This window comes from Belonocnema kinseyi, chromosome 3, assembly GCF_010883055.1.
Source record: "Belonocnema kinseyi isolate 2016_QV_RU_SX_M_011 chromosome 3, B_treatae_v1, whole genome shotgun sequence".
In the NCBI taxonomy this organism is placed as follows: domain Eukaryota; kingdom Metazoa; phylum Arthropoda; class Insecta; order Hymenoptera; family Cynipidae; genus Belonocnema; species Belonocnema kinseyi.
Window position 1 is genome coordinate 14,025,334 of NC_046659.1, and position 17,317 is coordinate 14,042,650.

At 31.4% G+C, this 17,317-nt stretch overlaps 2 protein-coding genes across 3 annotated transcripts; one reads left to right on the forward strand and one right to left on the reverse strand.

Annotated features, from left to right (window-relative positions):
* Nucleotides 1-5,774: 5,774 nt before the first annotated feature.
* LOC117169689 lies at nt 5,775-9,948 on the reverse strand. Of its 2 annotated transcripts, XM_033356172.1 has the most exons (5): nt 9,699-9,948; nt 9,420-9,527; nt 9,224-9,340; nt 9,109-9,138; nt 5,775-6,126 (listed from the first exon to the last, which is right to left on the reverse strand). In XM_033356172.1, exons 2-5 carry the CDS (start codon nt 9,519-9,521, stop codon nt 5,791-5,793), a joined length of 585 nt encoding a protein of 194 aa, XP_033212063.1. In that variant the 5' UTR covers nt 9,522-9,527; nt 9,699-9,948; the 3' UTR covers nt 5,775-5,790. The 2 variants fall into 2 exon arrangements, with proteins under 2 accessions (XP_033212063.1, XP_033212064.1); XM_033356173.1 differs by lacking the exon at nt 9,109-9,138.
* Nucleotides 9,874-14,943, forward strand: LOC117169688 (BEN domain-containing protein 5-like). Its single transcript, XM_033356171.1, has 6 exons — nt 9,874-10,277; nt 10,900-11,042; nt 11,180-11,363; nt 12,727-13,016; nt 13,197-13,419; nt 13,613-14,943. The coding sequence occupies exons 2-6, from the start codon at nt 10,962-10,964 to the stop codon at nt 13,681-13,683; spliced, it is 849 nt and encodes a 282-aa protein (XP_033212062.1). The 5' UTR covers nt 9,874-10,277; nt 10,900-10,961; the 3' UTR covers nt 13,684-14,943.
* The last annotated feature ends 2,374 nt before the right edge of the window (nt 14,944-17,317 follow it).

Sequence of the window (17,317 nt, forward strand, 5' to 3'; positions counted from 1 at the left end):
TTTTATAACTTATTCTATTTTCGAAAAATGCTATCTCTGGATCTGATTTCCAAACTGGCATTCAATCAGCCTCGAAAATTAATTCTAATTAATTTTGATGGCATAGGTTTACCAAAAAGATATCTCCAAGAAATTTAACTTGCCTGAATCTTAATTAATAAATTATTCAGGGATTTTTTTGTATTTTAGAAAATGTTTTCTCTGGACCTCATCATAAAACTTAGTTTAGTCAACCTATAAAATAAATTAGAGACTCGTTTGGGATAGAATTGTATCAGAAATAAATCTAGAAAAGATAATTTAGGCTAGAGTTGTTATTCCATTTTTTTTAGAAATTATTCTATTTTCGAAATTCCGATCTCTGGATCTGATTTCCAAACGGGCATTCAATCAGCTTCGAAAATTAATTCTAATTCATTTTGATGGTATAGTTTTATCAAAAAGATATCTCGAAGAAATTTAATTTGTCTGAATTTAAATTAATGAAATATTTAGGGATTCTGAAATAAAATTTACGGAATTGGTGTCTTCATTTCTAACGGCATAATTTGAACTTAAACGATAACTTAATAAAATAAACTGAAATAACATTTCGAGTAAATTTCAAGTACACTAAAATATTTGTATTTTCTGACAAGATATCGCTTCTGCATTTATTTCTGCTACACTAACAAGTCTGTAATTCATTTTATTCGTTGGTCAAACCAAATTTTAGGATGAGGTCCAGAGAAAACATTTTCTAAAATACAAAAAAATCCCTAATTATTTTATTAATTAAAATTCAGGAAAGTTAAATTTCTTCGAGATATCTTTTTGGTACACCTATACCATCAAAATAAATTAGAATTAATTTTCGATGCTAACTGAAAGCCAGTTTGGAAATAAGATCCAGAGATAGCAGTTTCGAAAATAGAATATTTTATAAAAAAAAATGGAATAACAATTCTGGCCTAAAATATCTTTTCTAGATTTATTTCCGATACAATTCTATCACGAACGAGATTCTAATTTTTTTTACTGGTTGATCAAACCAAATTTTAGGATGAGGTCCAGAGAAAACATTTTCTAAAATACAAAAAAATCCCTTAATATAATATTAATTAACATTCAGGCAAATTAAATTTCTTCGAGATGTCTTTTTGGTACACCTATACAATCAAAATGAATTAGAATTAATTTTTGAGGCTGATTGAATACCAGTTTGGAAATAAGATCCAGAGATAGCAATTGCGAAAATAGAATAATTTCTAAAAAATGGAATAACAATTTTTGCCTAAAATATCTTGTCTAGATTTATTTCTGATACAATTCGATCGCCAACGAGTCTCTTATTTATTTTATTGGTTGATCAAACAAAATTTTAGGATGAGATCTAGAGAAAACATTTTGTAAAATACAAAAAAAGTCCCTAAATATTTTATTAATTAAAATTCAGACAAGACAAATAACCTCGAGATATTTTTTTGATACACCTATACCATCAGATTGAATTAGAATTAATTTTAGGCTGCTCAATCCCCAGTCTTGGGATAAGGTCTAGAGGTAATGATTTTTCAATGATGCTCATTGAAATGAACCAGCTGGAATGCACAAAATCCATCTGCATTTCCTGATGTGTACTCGTATTTCATCTATGATCGATCTGTGAAAAAAACAATGGAAATCAGTCATTAATTTCAGGAATAAAGTGTTACTTATTAAAATCATTAATAAGTCATGTTTGTTAAATTATTATTAAGTAATTATTGTTTAAATTATTACTGCCGGCACTGTCAGTAATAAACATACATAACCACAAAACAATTCTTTGGCAAATAATAAACAATCGAAAGCATAATAAACAAGTCGGGCTGATCTGTCATTATTTCGAGGTTATGTTCGAATTCACGTGTTTGTCCTAATCGCTGTAAGTAAATGTAGGTAATGTCAATTTAAAGTTTACGCATGTAATATTTTCTTTACTTTACTTAATACGTATTCTATATATTCATAACATACCTTTTTTGCCGCAAATAAGCGTTAAACACAATTCACTCTTCGCCCATTGGGATCGCAGAATATTATTACTCTTTTATAGTATTTGTCACTCAGCAGGCATTCCATAATGTTATTGGCACGGAAAATAATTGACGTTTACTTCTCAGTACACAGGTCTCACTTCATTGTCAATGGAACACTTTTATTATTTGTAATTACTACATAACATAACCTATATTTTTTGACACTTGTATCCATTTGAAATTTCGAACGCAACCATGGAAACTATGATAAACTTGATGCGAAGATGCACGGGCTTGACTGAATGGTCGATCCGAACGCAACTTTAAAGGCGCGAAATATGAAAATATCCCTGTACAATGGCTTCTTCCCTGCTCTTGTGCAATTCTGGTAGCATCAAGTTCGCCATGTATGTAAGCCCCAGCGTGTCCAACCCTGTATAAAATATTCAAAATAAGATAGAATTCACTTAAATTCAGGCAGTTTCTACGCATTATATAGCAGAATCTTTCAGCGATTAACCTTTTTTTATAGTAAATTATGCAAGACGTTTTTTCTGATATAAGACAAAAAAATGGAATTTGGACATCTATGTTAAGAATAATAAGAAACAGATTAATTCTTTAACCATAAAATAATTTTTAACAAAAAAGGTGAAGTTTCAATTCAAAATATAAAATTTTAAACAAAAATAGAATAATTCAGTTTTTAGTTTATAAAAGTTAATATTCAATCCGAAAAATGAAATTTTCTACAGGTTATTAAAAATTTTAATTAAAACAGATAAATTTGAAACCAAATAGTAAACGTTTTGACAAAAAAGATTAATTTTCAATCAGAATGATTAATTTTTAATTAAACAAAATTTTCTAAAAACAAATAATAGAATTATCAACTAAATTAATTTTCAATGAAAAAACAATATTATAAAAAGTATTTAAAATAAAATAGAATTCATTTAAAATCAGGCAGGTTCTACACATTATTTAGCAGAATTTCTCAGCGATTAAAACTGTTTTATAGTAAATTATGCAAGACGTTTTTTTCCGATCTGAGACTAAATAATCGAATTTGGACATCTATGCTAAGAATAATAAAAAACAGATTAATTTTTTATCCATAACATTAATTCTCTACAAAAAACGATTAGTTTTCAATCAACAATGATATAAGTAAACTTTTCCTTAAAGACATTAATTTTTAATAAACAAACAAAATCAAGAAAATAGTTCAATCCTAAATAAACAAGATAAGATTTTAACAAAGCAAAATAATTTTCTGCCAGAAAAACGAATTTTTAAATAAAAAAATTAATTTTTAATTAAAAATATAATTTTTCATCTTGAAATTGTGCAGTTGAATTTTTAATCAATCTTTAATAAAATAGAAACAATTAAATTTCAACAACTTAATTGAAATTTTAATAAAATAAATGCATTTCCCTATTGAAAATTCCGATGTCGTAAACTACGTCGTATACGATGTCGTAAACTACGTCGTATACGATGTCGTATACGATGTCGTATACGATTTCGTAAACGATGTCGTAACCGACGTCGAATGCGATGTCGGAAATTGGGATAGTAAACGTCGTAGTTTATGACATCGTTTACGACATATTTTACGACGTCCTTGTTACATGAACTATGAAAATTATTTTTTTATTTATATGAAGTTTTTTACGCACTTTAATTCTGGCTTAGAATAAAAGAAGATAATATTTCGAAAAACTTACTTATTTTCTTTAGGTTTAGTATGAAACATTTTTTATAAACGAACTAAATAAGTTGTTAACATACGTATACATAGAACCTTTTTCATATTTTATACACAAATAATTTTATGCAAAACAAAAACATTTGAACCTTAAATATTATACTAGTGAGCACAAAATTTGAATAGATCTTTATAACATCGTAAAGACATGGATAGGGCGTCTTAAAAATGTTTTAGCGATGTCCTTAAGACCCCTGACGAACGTTTTAGATAGGGATTCATTCCGAATCATTCCGAAACAATCCGAATCATTCCGCAAACTGTATCCGAACCAATCCGAATCTTTCTGAACCAATCCGAAAAAAGTTCTCAATTTCGTTCGATCCAAATCGGTTAAAAATTAATCCGACTCTATCCGGTTCAATCCAAACTTCCAATCCAAATCAGTCCAAACCAAATTTTCAATCCGAATGAATCCGAACTCGGATTGATCCAAACCGATTTTCAATCCGAATGAATCCAATTCAATCCGAACTCGGATTCATTCAGATTGAAAATTCAGTATGTATCAATCCGAGTTCGGATTCATTCGGATATAATCGGATTCGGATAATCCGAATCTATTTGGGTATAAACCTATAATCTTAAGCTTTTTAAGAAATCGCGATCCTAGTTATAAATAAATCTCGCTGACTTAACATATTGAAAGTCTTTTCTTCTCAATCTTAAGACTAGCATAACACTAAGCTTACGGATCAATATACATATCAATGTTTTCAAAACCAACTAACGGACAAACTTTCGAACGTGTAAAGATAAAGAATCTTCATTGATTCACTCAATTTAAGATTTTTTACTTGCTTTCTCACTTTCTCATACTAAAAAGTATAATGTTATCGCTCGACTATCAAAAACAGGCAATGACCTCTAAACAGGTACTTCTTACAAAAATGAAGCGTCTAAAATAAATTTTAATACTTAAATTTTAAATTGCTGGTTGCTTGTACATTTTTAAATCTACGCAAGATACAAATAATCTGGTGAGGTTCTTTGATGTCAGTAATAAATTTATCGATTGCAGAGATAATTGATCTAGAAAAAAGCCCGGCTTTCTTTTTATTGCCAAACCAGGTAGCGGCAAATTGTTTAGCAACTCCGGAGGCACAGTGCAAGGATTCTACGGAATAACCCTTAATAATGTCATAATGCATTAGATTTATCAATTGCGATGGACATTTAACTCCAAAAGAGGCTTTTTTGAAGTAACAGCTTTCTTCATGTGTTCTACGGTATTCTGAACATTTCTCTCTTTTGGAATTTCATTCATCAAAGGATACTTAATATTTCCAGATCGTGGGTTCTGAGAGTTATTGCGAACCCACTCACCGGGGTGAAGACACAGGCCGCAGCCGTATGAGCCATTAAATTGAGTAAATCCTTGCAGTGGCGCACGAGCGACAGAGCAGATTAAAGTAAAGACTTTAATGCAAATCTGCACTCCTTTTATGATGCACTGAACTCCCTTGCTCGAAAGTTCGTTCATTTGTTCAACAAATGGCTCGAGGAATACATTCATGTTATGGTTTTATCTTTTCCGAACCAAAGACACGCTAGAATCAATTTTTTGTTTCTTACATTGAATGGTACCTCATTTAGCATTAGAAAAATAGGCCAAATGGAGTAAGTTGAACTCTTGAACAAGGATGCTCCATCGGCATTAAAGTTTAGTGTAGCATAATTATGTCTCTCAGCTTCGCTTCAATTTGATACGAATTCCTGATACTTTTTACCATCGTGAACATCACGTATGTATCCTTTTTCAAAATCTCTTTCATTTACAATGTGATTGTAATAAGCACTATTCAACTCTATAAATTTAGAAATCGGAGATGCAACATCCATCATTATAAAAATGTCCGTATACGCTTTATCTTTAACATTGACTGTAGTCATAAATATTTTACATTTTACAAGACGATCCTTCCGATTCAATTTACCTATATATGCACCGCATTTAGAACAAATTCCGTGGAGTTGCATACAACTTTTCGGCTAAAATAATTTGTTAAGTAAATATCAAGTGTTTGGTAGAAAAGATTCTGCAAAGATACAATTAATCATGGAAAATAAATCAGTAGCCTCAGTTAATGAAAGCGCGTGCACTAGAACAAACTCCAAGATCATGATTACTACTTCTCCTACAGTTTTGTTGACCGGCACATTAATAGGTTTTCTAAAAACTTCGTTGTCTATTGCATCTTCGAGTGATATAAAACCTTTTTTCTGTAAATTTTCAACTTCGTCTTCTTCATTTTTCGGTTCAGTGTTGTTGTCAATCGTGTCCATAAAGATTTCATCAACCTCATAATCGATAGCATCAGCAAAAAAATCATTAGCGACCTCACTTGCTCTCTGAAATAAACATTAAATGTAACAATTTCGCTTTGTTTCGATATACGAAGGTTTTGGTACTTTTTAAAGTTTGGAGATATTTTATATGAAATTCTATTTCGAATTTTTGAACGATGTTAAAATTTAATTTGCTAAATTTAGAGCAATATTATATAATTATTGAGCGAATTCATTTTAAATAGGGCAGGCTGTGCACTAGACGTGTGCGTTTCGTCGGATCGAATATGGTTTTCTTCGATTCAACGTGCGTTTATTTTCGGATCGGTTTATTCGATTCGATTAGCCCACCATACGAATGCTGAAAAACCGAATTTTCAGTCAAATAGTTCCATTATCAATTAAAAATGATGAATTTTCAAACATAAAAATTAATTTTTGACAAAATATGTCAACTTTTAATCAAGTAGTTGACTTTTTGTCCAAAACAGAATATTTTTCAAAAACGAAAAGAAATTAAGTTTCCAACGAAAAATACGAAATTTAAGAAAAGCGTTGAATTTTAAACTAAGAAAGATTTTGTACTTAAAAAAGAAAAATGATTTCAACCAAATTGTTCACGCTACATGCAAAAAATACGAAGCTGAATTTTTATCCCGAAAATATGAATATTTAACAAAAAATTTAATTTCGAACCCAAAGTTTAATTTAAAAAAAAAATTAAATTAAAAGTTTAATTTTCTATCAAAATGTAGTTGCATTTGTAACCAAGAAATATTTTTGAATCATGAAAGAAAAACAATTTCAGCCAAAATGTCGAAGTTTCAAGCGAAAAAGTCAAATTTTCTACAAAGCAGTTGAATTTTCAACCCAAAAATATGAATTTGCAACAAAAAGTTTCTTTCCAATCCAATAGTTCAATTGTCTGAAAAAACAGTTGAATTTTCAATTATGAAAGACGTTAAAATTTTAACCAAAAAGAATAACTTTTTAACAAAATAATTTAAGTCTAAACCAATAATTTTTTTAAATTTTTTATCCAAAAGAGATAAATTTCCGAACCAGGGGTTAACAACTCACAAAGTCAGGTATATACCTTCGCTGAAGTCACTAGCGTGAAGTCACTTGAATTCATTTGAAGTCACAGCCAAATCACTTGAAGTTAGTGTACAGTCTATCTATCGAGTTGTGAACCCCTCGTTTCCGAAGAAAAAGGCTAAATTCGATTTATGGATTGAAATGTTTATTTATTAAATTCTCATGCAGAATTATGCGAATATAACATTTTTAATCCTTTTTTTATGATATAAAATTCGCTTTTTATTGAATTTCAGCTGTTAAAAATGCAGCTTATGAAAATTAAAGCAATCAGAAACTTGAATTTCAAACAGTTGGAAAAGAAAGAAAATTTAATTTGAACTTTCAACATTTGAATTTTGAATTTTCTCCCATTTTCAAAACTTTAAAATTCAACTGTTAAAAAACAAACTGTTGAAAATTCAATTAAAAATTTTTTTCACTTGTCTACAGTTGCATATTTTATTGAAAATAAGTGACAAAAATGTTATATTCACATCATTTTCCATGATAATTTAATAAATTTAGAACAAAAAATGTTTTAACCGGGAATTTTTCCCACCGATAAAAGTAAGGACATTTAATTTGTATATTTTAAAATATTTCGTTTTGACTGGTTAATAAATAATTAACGTTAGAGGCCTCTGTGAGCTTTTACAATTTAATTTGTACAATTAAAGTTTGTGAAATTGATAGTTAACCTTTTTAAATTTTTCATTTCAAGATAATCTTTATTTTGAAACCCTCAAAATAAAACCTGTTAAAATCAGAAGGTTTCCATTTTAAAACTTGTTCATTATTGAACGATTGAATAAAAAGTTTTTGAATGACAAATTTTTTAAGCTTTAATGTGGAAGATTTGAAAAGATGAAAATTCAGAAAAGTTCAATTTTGGCTTCTTTTGTTTGTTGTTTAGTTTTTATTACTTCAAATGAAAAAGTACAGCTTCAACAGTGTAGCTTTCAAATTTCAACTCAAATTTCAATGAATGAAAAAATTTTTTTGTGAAACGTAAAATAACCAGAAAATGACCAGGAATTTTTTTCGGTGATGAAAGTGGCCAACTCTGTTAATTATAGCCGTATTTTTAAATTCCTTCTTTAATATAATTTAAATATTCGAAACTCGAAAGTTTAAATTTAGATTATTATTTGCAACTTAGTGCTTTATAAATTTAAACTTGTCAACATCAACATTGGGCTTTGAAATTAAAATCCTTACTATAGGTTTAAAATATCATGATACATTTAATAGTGTTTGATTCATATTTTCTTATTAAATATAATTTGAATTTATTTAATTTGATCACAAACCTAAACTAAAGATATGAATGGTAAGGCCTAATACTAATAAATTTGGCTTTGCAAGAAATTAATTGGAAAACAATAATATTTGAATTTTCGAATTTTTAATATTTAATTTGTGCTAAAAAAAGTAATTTACAATATTATAAGTTATGATTTTTTTCTCCAAAAATGGCTTGATAGATTATTGAAAATTTGGCCTTAAATTGAAAAATTTTATCTTAACGGAGGTAAAAAAAACAGGTAAAATTGTTTTTTTTTCATATATAAGATCAATTGCAGAAGTTGCTAAGCACCAGCAAACTTTTTGCAAGAAATGTAATGACTTTGAATCATATAATAAGTAGAATAAGGAAATTTTCGTGTTTAATAAAGGAAAATGCAGAGATGTGTTTTATTACACAATAGTGGTAAATGGGCGCGTGTAAATCGCCCGTTCACGTCTATGGATTTTTATCACCTTACAGGAAAAATATGAACAATGTAAAAATCCATTATTGAAAAATATTAAGTTTTAAACATTTAAAATAAATTGGAATTGAATATAAAAAAGTTGAACGTGAAACCTCAGAACTCTAAAAGAATTACCGAAATTATTGAATTACAGATGTACCAATTTCAGATAGTTTAATTTTAATCGGTTTGATTTTAAATTTATATTTACATCTGCGGTGCTTTTCTCTCGTTCGGAAATCTACAATAATAATTTAAAAATTCAATTAATTGTGGGCAAGACTAATGTTAAACATAACCAACATGTTAAATAAGAATTTCCTTACGTCCGAGCTTTCAATTAACGTCTCTTCGGCACAGACAGGACTCTGAAAAGTTTCGTCTTCTTCGAAATTCTGAATCATTTCAAAATCTTCCACCTTCACCAAGGAATCGGTTTCTTTCTAAAATTACAAAAAAAATGTATGTGAAATATTTTATAAATTTTCTTTTACTTCAACGTATTCATGACCGAATATTTACCTTTTCTGCGCGTGCTTTCTTGTATCTGTACCTTGAGCTTGATGGAATGGGCTCATCTGAACCAGGTTCAAGACACTCTTTATATCTCGTAGGCTTACTCATTGTGACCTATAAAATTTTGTTCAAATTAAAAAATGCATTCAAAAAAATTGGATTCAAGTACTATCCTAAACAAAAAATAACATAACAAGATTTCTGTGTATCATAACCTAAAAAATTTGATATGAACTTCAACATTTTAAAACCTTCTTTTACAATATTGCATAAATATGTACTTACCTTTTTCACAAAACTCACAATGAGAGACTGCAAATCTTCGAAAGACGCTAGCAGCTGATTCTTACTTTATTGGAAATTGCGTATAAGAAAAATTCCAGGCGGGTTAATATGTAATTAGAAACTGAAGCTACCAAGCACATGGCAACAGCGTGTTGCCATAGCAACTTGCCAAATCAGGAGTATTTGTCTTAATCGCTCTTGGGTGAGTGACGTGTATGGTGTTAGAGCGAGTGCGAGTGAGAAAAATGCTCCTGATCTGTCTAGTCTGTCACATTGTACAGAAAACAAAGGAAAATGTCTGTCGTTCATGAAACGTGAAGAAAAGCAAATTTAGAAGTTCGGTTGCAAATTTCATGATAAACGTGAGTGTTTTATAACGAAGAAGAAAATTGTTTATCACACACGCGTACGTTTATTTTACCAACGGTTTGCAAAGAATTGTGCCTTTGTCATCTATTCGGGATTTTTTCCCCCAAAGTGAAAATGATTTCAATAAAAACAGAAAACAAAAGGTGTGGTTAAAAGCTGAGAGAGGAAAAGAAGATCTCTTACTGAATGCCTACATTTCACTATTGTGTAGTAAGTATAGGATTATTTGTTTATATTTTATAGGAACTATGAAGTATATAACAATATATATTATATGTTACCGAAAGAGTTTTTGTATTTTGTATTATTTTTCTCATGAACAGAAAATGGGGAAAAAATTAATTTAACATTAGAAATATTAGAAATAATTCCATTGTTTTATGGGTCTTGGATCAGTTGTATAATCTCAAAATTACATTTCCTCATATTATTCTACAACAATTATAATTAGATATTTTTTTCGCTGTATAACATAACTATTTTTTGAAATAGAAATTTATTTTATATAGTAATCAAACATTTACTTGAAACACTTCGTCGTTAAAAGGAAGAATTTGTGATCTAACCTTTAAATTCAACAGTTTCATTTTATGCAAAAAGTTTCATAATAAAATTTTTTTCGTTTCGTAATTCTATTAAAAAATTAAGTATATATAAAGCGAAAAAATAACTGTAGTTATAATATTTGTTGAGTAAAATGAGGAAATCGAATTTTTGAAAAAAGAATATTCAAGTAATTTCAATTTTGTAGTCTTCAATGCTGAGAAATTGTAATTTATAAAAATTGGAAATCTAACTTTTTAAAATTCTATAAATTCATTTCACAATTCAGCCAGTGAGTCTGACGTACAAACCCGACGAGACAACAAGCGTTTAAAAGTTCCAAACAAACGGATGTTGAGTTTTCCAAGTGAATCTAAGCCAACTGGACTACAAGTTAGCAATAAAAAGAAAATGTCTATGAAGCCAAAAGTGGTAAGAACAATAAAAATAAAGAATCACCAGTCACGATGCAGGATTTTTTATAGCATTTAAAAAACAAATAACATTTTTTCAAGGCGTTGAAACTAACACCCTTCAGTAAAATATAATGTATTTTTTCGCATTTGTAGAAAGCCACAAGGAAACTCAATTTTCAACAGCAAGAAGCGAAACATCAACAAAATCGAAGCATTTTGGACAAGTATTCAAACTTCATGAACAGTCGTGAAGTAATGACAGATTCTGAAAATTTAGAAAATATTGATAATCATGAACGCAGATTGGACTTAGATGACACTTTTCTGATTGATCCACGTAACTAAAGCTATCTCCATTTTTACTAACTTGTTTGCTTTCGCTTCATTTTAAAAGCTTTATCCTTTATTTTATTTCATTATGAAAATTACTGCGTTAAAAGTTTAAATTTTTTTAAAAATAGTGTCACTTTTTAAGGCGTATTGGAAAACTTATTTTTTTAATTAAAATGAAGGAAATGCGTATGAATAAAATTTATCTATTAACAGGTGTCCAGCGACCTTGAAAACCTTGAAAACCTGGAATTCTCCTTGAATATTTTTTAAACTTTGAAAGCCTGGAAATCTCCTTGAATTTTTCACGAGAACCTCGGATTTGATTTATTTATTTTTGCTTTCAAAACAGTTCTTTTATAGAAATACGATGAGTCATTTAAATCTTTCAAAAGATTTGAAGGGTTTCAAAGATTTTAAAAAGGGTACACTAGATTTCAAAACATTTAAAAAATTTGAAGCGATTTCAAAAGGTTTCAAAACTTTTTAAAAGATTTTATAAGATTTAAGAAATATTTCAAATAATTCAATCATTTCAACGAATACAAAAGATTTCAAAGATTTATAAATGACGTGTACTAAATTAAAAAGATTTCACAAAAATGTCCCCAATATTTGGAACATTTCATGAAGATTTCAAGAAGATTTTAAAACATTCAAAAGATTTCACGAAGATTTTAAATATTTAAACAGATTTCAAACATTTTACAAATTTTAAAGGACCTTAAATTTCTTTCGAAGTTTTCAAAAGATTTTACAAAGATTTCAAATATTCTAGTGATTTGGAACGAATGCAAAAAAAATGTCAGAAAGATTTCACAAATATTTCAAAGAATTCATCAGGATTTCAAAAGATTTCAAGAATTTTAAATATTTACACCAGACTTCACTGATTTCAGAACGCTTCAAATATTTTAAACGATTTCTAAAAGTTTCAACAAAATTGAGAAGATTTCAACAGATTTTAATGATTTCAAACGAACACAAAGGATTTTATAAACAAAGATTGAAAGAAGATTTCACAAATGTTGGAAAGATTTTAAATACTTCAAAAGATTTCAATGAATTCACAATGATTTCAAAATATTTCAAAGATTTCACAAAGGTTTCAAGAATTGCCATGACTTTACAAAGATTTAAAAATATCCCCAAAGATTTCATAAAGACATCTTATGTTTAATAAAATTAAGAATTTCTATATTTATGGTTCTGCTTTCTTTAGAAATTTTTAGCAAATAAAAAATAAAATTGCACATTAAATATCTAGATAAAGTTAACGAAATTCAAGTTGTTTCTAAATTTGTTATTAGTCATTGAACCATTAAATTTAAAATTTCTGTATTTTCAATGTTTTAATTTTCAATTCCTAGGAGAAAAGCACTATTTTGAAACAGAAATTTCTTTATATGAAAGTTCTCCACAAAGGGAAAAAATCGCCAGACACAAAGATAATTCTGAAAGCATGGACGTCAATTCAAGGAGAATATCTGAATCCAGGAGCCTCACCCAAGGAACTCCAGGAGTTTCAACAGCTCGATCACGATCTCTACCTTTAGAATCTGAACGAACAAGGCCTACACAAGGGTTATCAGCAGAAAGTAATTGTACTCCTGTTCCAGTTCGTCCAAACCAACCACAAATACAAGGAGATGCACGATATGTACAAAAATCTTCTGATGATGCTTGTATTTGTACTTATGTTTTGTTTTTGTTTTATATTTTTACTTATGTTATTTACCTTGTGCATAGAAACCTTTATTTCCAAATGAAACTCTGGTTCTGTGTACCATTAATGTTAATAATAATTTCATAAATTACAAAACAAATTTTTTGGTAACAGATACATCTTGGTGCAAACACGAGAATGCATGTTGATATATGGGAGACAATTAAGTTACACTCAGACTCAAGATTTGTTCGAGGAGTACTTCAAAAGCTATCGGGAATGGAAGAACTACAAAAAAAGTGTTTGGATGAAGAGAAGGCAAACAAAGGAAAAGAAAATATCCCAGAAGAAGAATACAGAAGACCATTAACCCCCGAAAAGATCGAAATATTGAAAGGTATTTGAGTGTTTAAGATAATATTGAAAAAAAATTATTTCTTTCTTTTGCAATTAAAATTTTTTTAAACTACATTTTCTTTCTAAATGTATGTCAAGAATCTGAACATTGATATTATTAATTTTTATGATAAATTTTATTAGAAAAATGGAATAAAACTATTGTTTTAATTTGGTACCTATATATTTTCCAGATTGTCTTTACGAGAAAATAAAGGAATCTGGTGTAACGGGGAAAACGAGGGCCTTAAGAATGAAAAAGTAGAGGTCTTACATCAGGGAAAAACTTTATGAATTCGTCGGAGCCTAGAAAAAAATCGGATTCCTTAGTTTTGTACATTGCCGTAAGAATGAAAAGGTTGCGGTCTTACATCAGCCAAAACTTTATGACGTCCATAGGAGCCTAGAAGAAAATCGGATTCCTTCGTTTTGGACTTTGCGTAGATTTAAAAAAAGTTCAAGCAACCAGCAATGTACCTGTGTACCTGTGTAGAGTTCATTGTCTGTTTTTTATAAGCAAGCGTTAACATTATACTTTTTAGTATGAGAAAGTGATAAAAGCAAGGAAAAAATCTTAATATAAGTTAGTATTGAAAACATTGATATGTATATTCATCTCTAAGCTTAGTGTTCTGCTAGTCTTAAGATTGAGAAGAAAAGACTTTTAATGTGTTAAATCAGTGAGATTCATTTATAACTAGGTTCGCGATTTCCTTAAAAAGCTTAAGGTTATAGTTTCATCACAGTGGGCACAATATCTCACGACCCCGGACGATAGATTCTGATAGAAATTCATTTCGAATTATTCCGAAATCTGTATCCGAACCAGCCCGAATCAATCGGAAACAATCCAAAAAAAGTTCTACATTTCGTTCGATCCAAATCAGTTGAAAATTGATCCGACCCAATCCGAACCCAATTTTCAATCCAAATAAATCCGAATGAATCCGAACTCGGATTGAGACATACTGAATTTTCAATCTGAATGAATCCGAGTTCGGATTGAATTGGATTCATTCGGATTGAAATTCGGTTTAGATCAATCCGAGTTCGGATTCATTCGGGTTGAAAATTTGGTTCTGACTGATTCGGATTGGAAGTTTGGATTGAACCGGATTGAGTCGGATTAATTTTTAACCGATTTGGATCGAACGAAATTGAGAACTTTTTTCGGATTGGTTCAGAAAGATTCTGATTGGTTCGGATACAGTTTGCGGAATGATTCGGATTGTTTCTGAATGATTCGGAATGAATTCCTATCTAAAACTTTCCCCAGGGGTCTTTAAGACATCGCTGATTTCGTCTTTCGATCTTTACGATCGTCTTTACGATGTTATAAAGATTTATTCAATTTTTGTACTCACTAGTATAATATTTAAGGTTTAAATGTTTTTGTTTTACATAAAATTATTTATGTATAAAGTATAAGAAGGGTCTTATGTGACCGTATGTTAACAACTTATTTAGTTCGTTTATAAAAAATGTTTCATACGAAACCTAAAGAAAATAAATAATTTTTTCAAAATATTATCTTCTTTTATTCTAAGCCAGAATTAAAGTCCGTAAAAAACTTTAAATATATAGAAAAATAATTTTCATATTTCGTGTAAGAAGGACGTCGTAAACTACGGCGTTTACTGTCCCAATTTCCGACATCGTATACGACGTCGGTTACGACATCGGGTCGACAATGGGTCAGCCATCAATGCCCACCAATCTAGAGCTGGGGGAACCAATGAAAATGGATTCAATGCGATGGATCGGCGGGATCTCGCAACCTTTGGGTGGACGGAGCGATTGAATCACGACTTTCTAGAGTGCTACGATGCGAGTGTGGCCCCTGAACGGGGTTACATGGCACGGCTGCATGCTCTGTGGTGCGAGAAACACCCGGACCTATCGCACTTTTCGCAGCAACGTCTGCGAAACCATGCTGAACTACTCCGTAAAAGGGGCTATGTAAGCGGAACAACTACTCTACCACAGCTAGAACAAGCCGGCAACTGAGAAAGAGAGTCGACACTAAGACCAACCGCGGGCAGGCATCCAATAGATGAAGAGCGATGCTTTACGACCCGGAGAAACATCAACACCAAGGTTTCTCTCAAGCCTAAAGATCTGGCTGAAATGGATGACGAATGCATCAACTTGCCATAAAGATAGACTGGGCAAGACAGTACGCATCCCGCATTCAGTGTGTGATTGACTACATCACATCTGGCAGGAATTTTACCGCCAAGGTTCGAAAGATCGCGCGCGAACTTCAGACCCGTTATCACACACTTAACAAGTCAAAGCTGCTGACCATCAGACAGCATATTGTTGAGAGAATACGGATACTATCTGACGCTAAGAGAAGTCTAGAGCGAAGGTAGAGGTGGGTCGGAGATAATCAACAGTTTCTCTCTGACCCATCTCTATTCTTCCAAGACCCTCCAGTTACTGTCGAACACCCACCCAGACAAGAGGAGGTCGAAGTATTTTGGAGAGAAGTCTACGAAGTTCAGCATAGACTGGACGAAGACTCAGAAAATATAAAGAGCTTCAAGGAGTTATGTGTTGCCCTCATAACACCTGATAAAGAATGCCCACCCGTCACTACCGAGGAGGTAAAAAAAAGTATTCAGAGGGATGAAGAACTATTCCGCACCGGGACCAGATTGAATTAAAACCTTCTGGTGGAAGAAGTTTTCTTCAACCCATTAGCATTTGGCCCGTATTTTCACCTCATATTTGAAGTCGGAAGAACCGATTCCAGAGTGCTTGGTGGAAGGGCTCACAATACTTCTGCCGAAAATAGGCAACTTAGCTGACCCGAAGAATTACAGGCCAATAACTTGTCTGAACACGCTTTATAAGATATTCACAGCTATCCTAAATGATAGGATTGTTCGGGCAATTGAACCTGTGTGGCAAGAAATGTATGAACAACGAGGATCAAAGAAAGGCGTAGCCGGATGTCGGGAAAACCTGCTCATCGATAGATGTGCCTCCGAAGATGCAGCATTCTACCAACGTGACCTATCGATGGCCTAGATTGATTATCGGAAAGCTTTCGATTCGACATCCCATAGACTTATCATCTGTCTTTTGGAAATCTTAAAGGTTCATCCACAAATAGTTGGGTGCATAGAGAGATTGATGCCGCTTTGGAAAACCAGATTTACTATCTCATCTGGAAAAAATCGTGTGACATCTAACAAGGTCACCTTTCAGAGAGGTGTCTTTCAGGGCGACACCGTGAGCCCACTCCTCTTTTGCGTTACATTATCGCCACTATCTCTAGCACTTTGCCATTCCGGTACTTGTGCGGGAAACCTGCAGATCGAAAGTGCAAGGTCACTCATGTATTTTACATGGACGATCTTAAGATCTATGCTAAAAACAGAGAGAAACTGCATCTAGCTCTGGGGATTTTCGAACGATATACTAAGGAAATTGGAATGGAATTTGGGTTAGACAAATGCGCCAAGGTTTATTTGAAGCGAGGAAAACTAAATGGCATCCCTGAAGATCCTGAGCTCGTTGATAGAAGCGCCATACGACACCTTTGCGCTGGAGAGACTTATGCATACCTGTGCGTGCCACAGAGCCGCATTCAGGATGTGACATCTATAAAGGATATTGTCCGAAGCAAATACAAACGTCTCATCCGACAGATTTGGTCTTCCGAACTGTCGGCGAGGAACAAAGTATCTGCAACGAACATGCTTGCCGTCCCGGTACTACTCTATTCATTTGGAGTAATTCCATGGACGAAGAACGAGCTCAGATCTCTTGATATCGGGACAAGAAAGGTTATGCACATGAACAAAAGCATGTATCTTAAGTGTTCCGTTCCGCGACTGTACATCTCACGCCGTCAAGGGGGCGTGGAATATTGAGTCTTGAATGTCTTC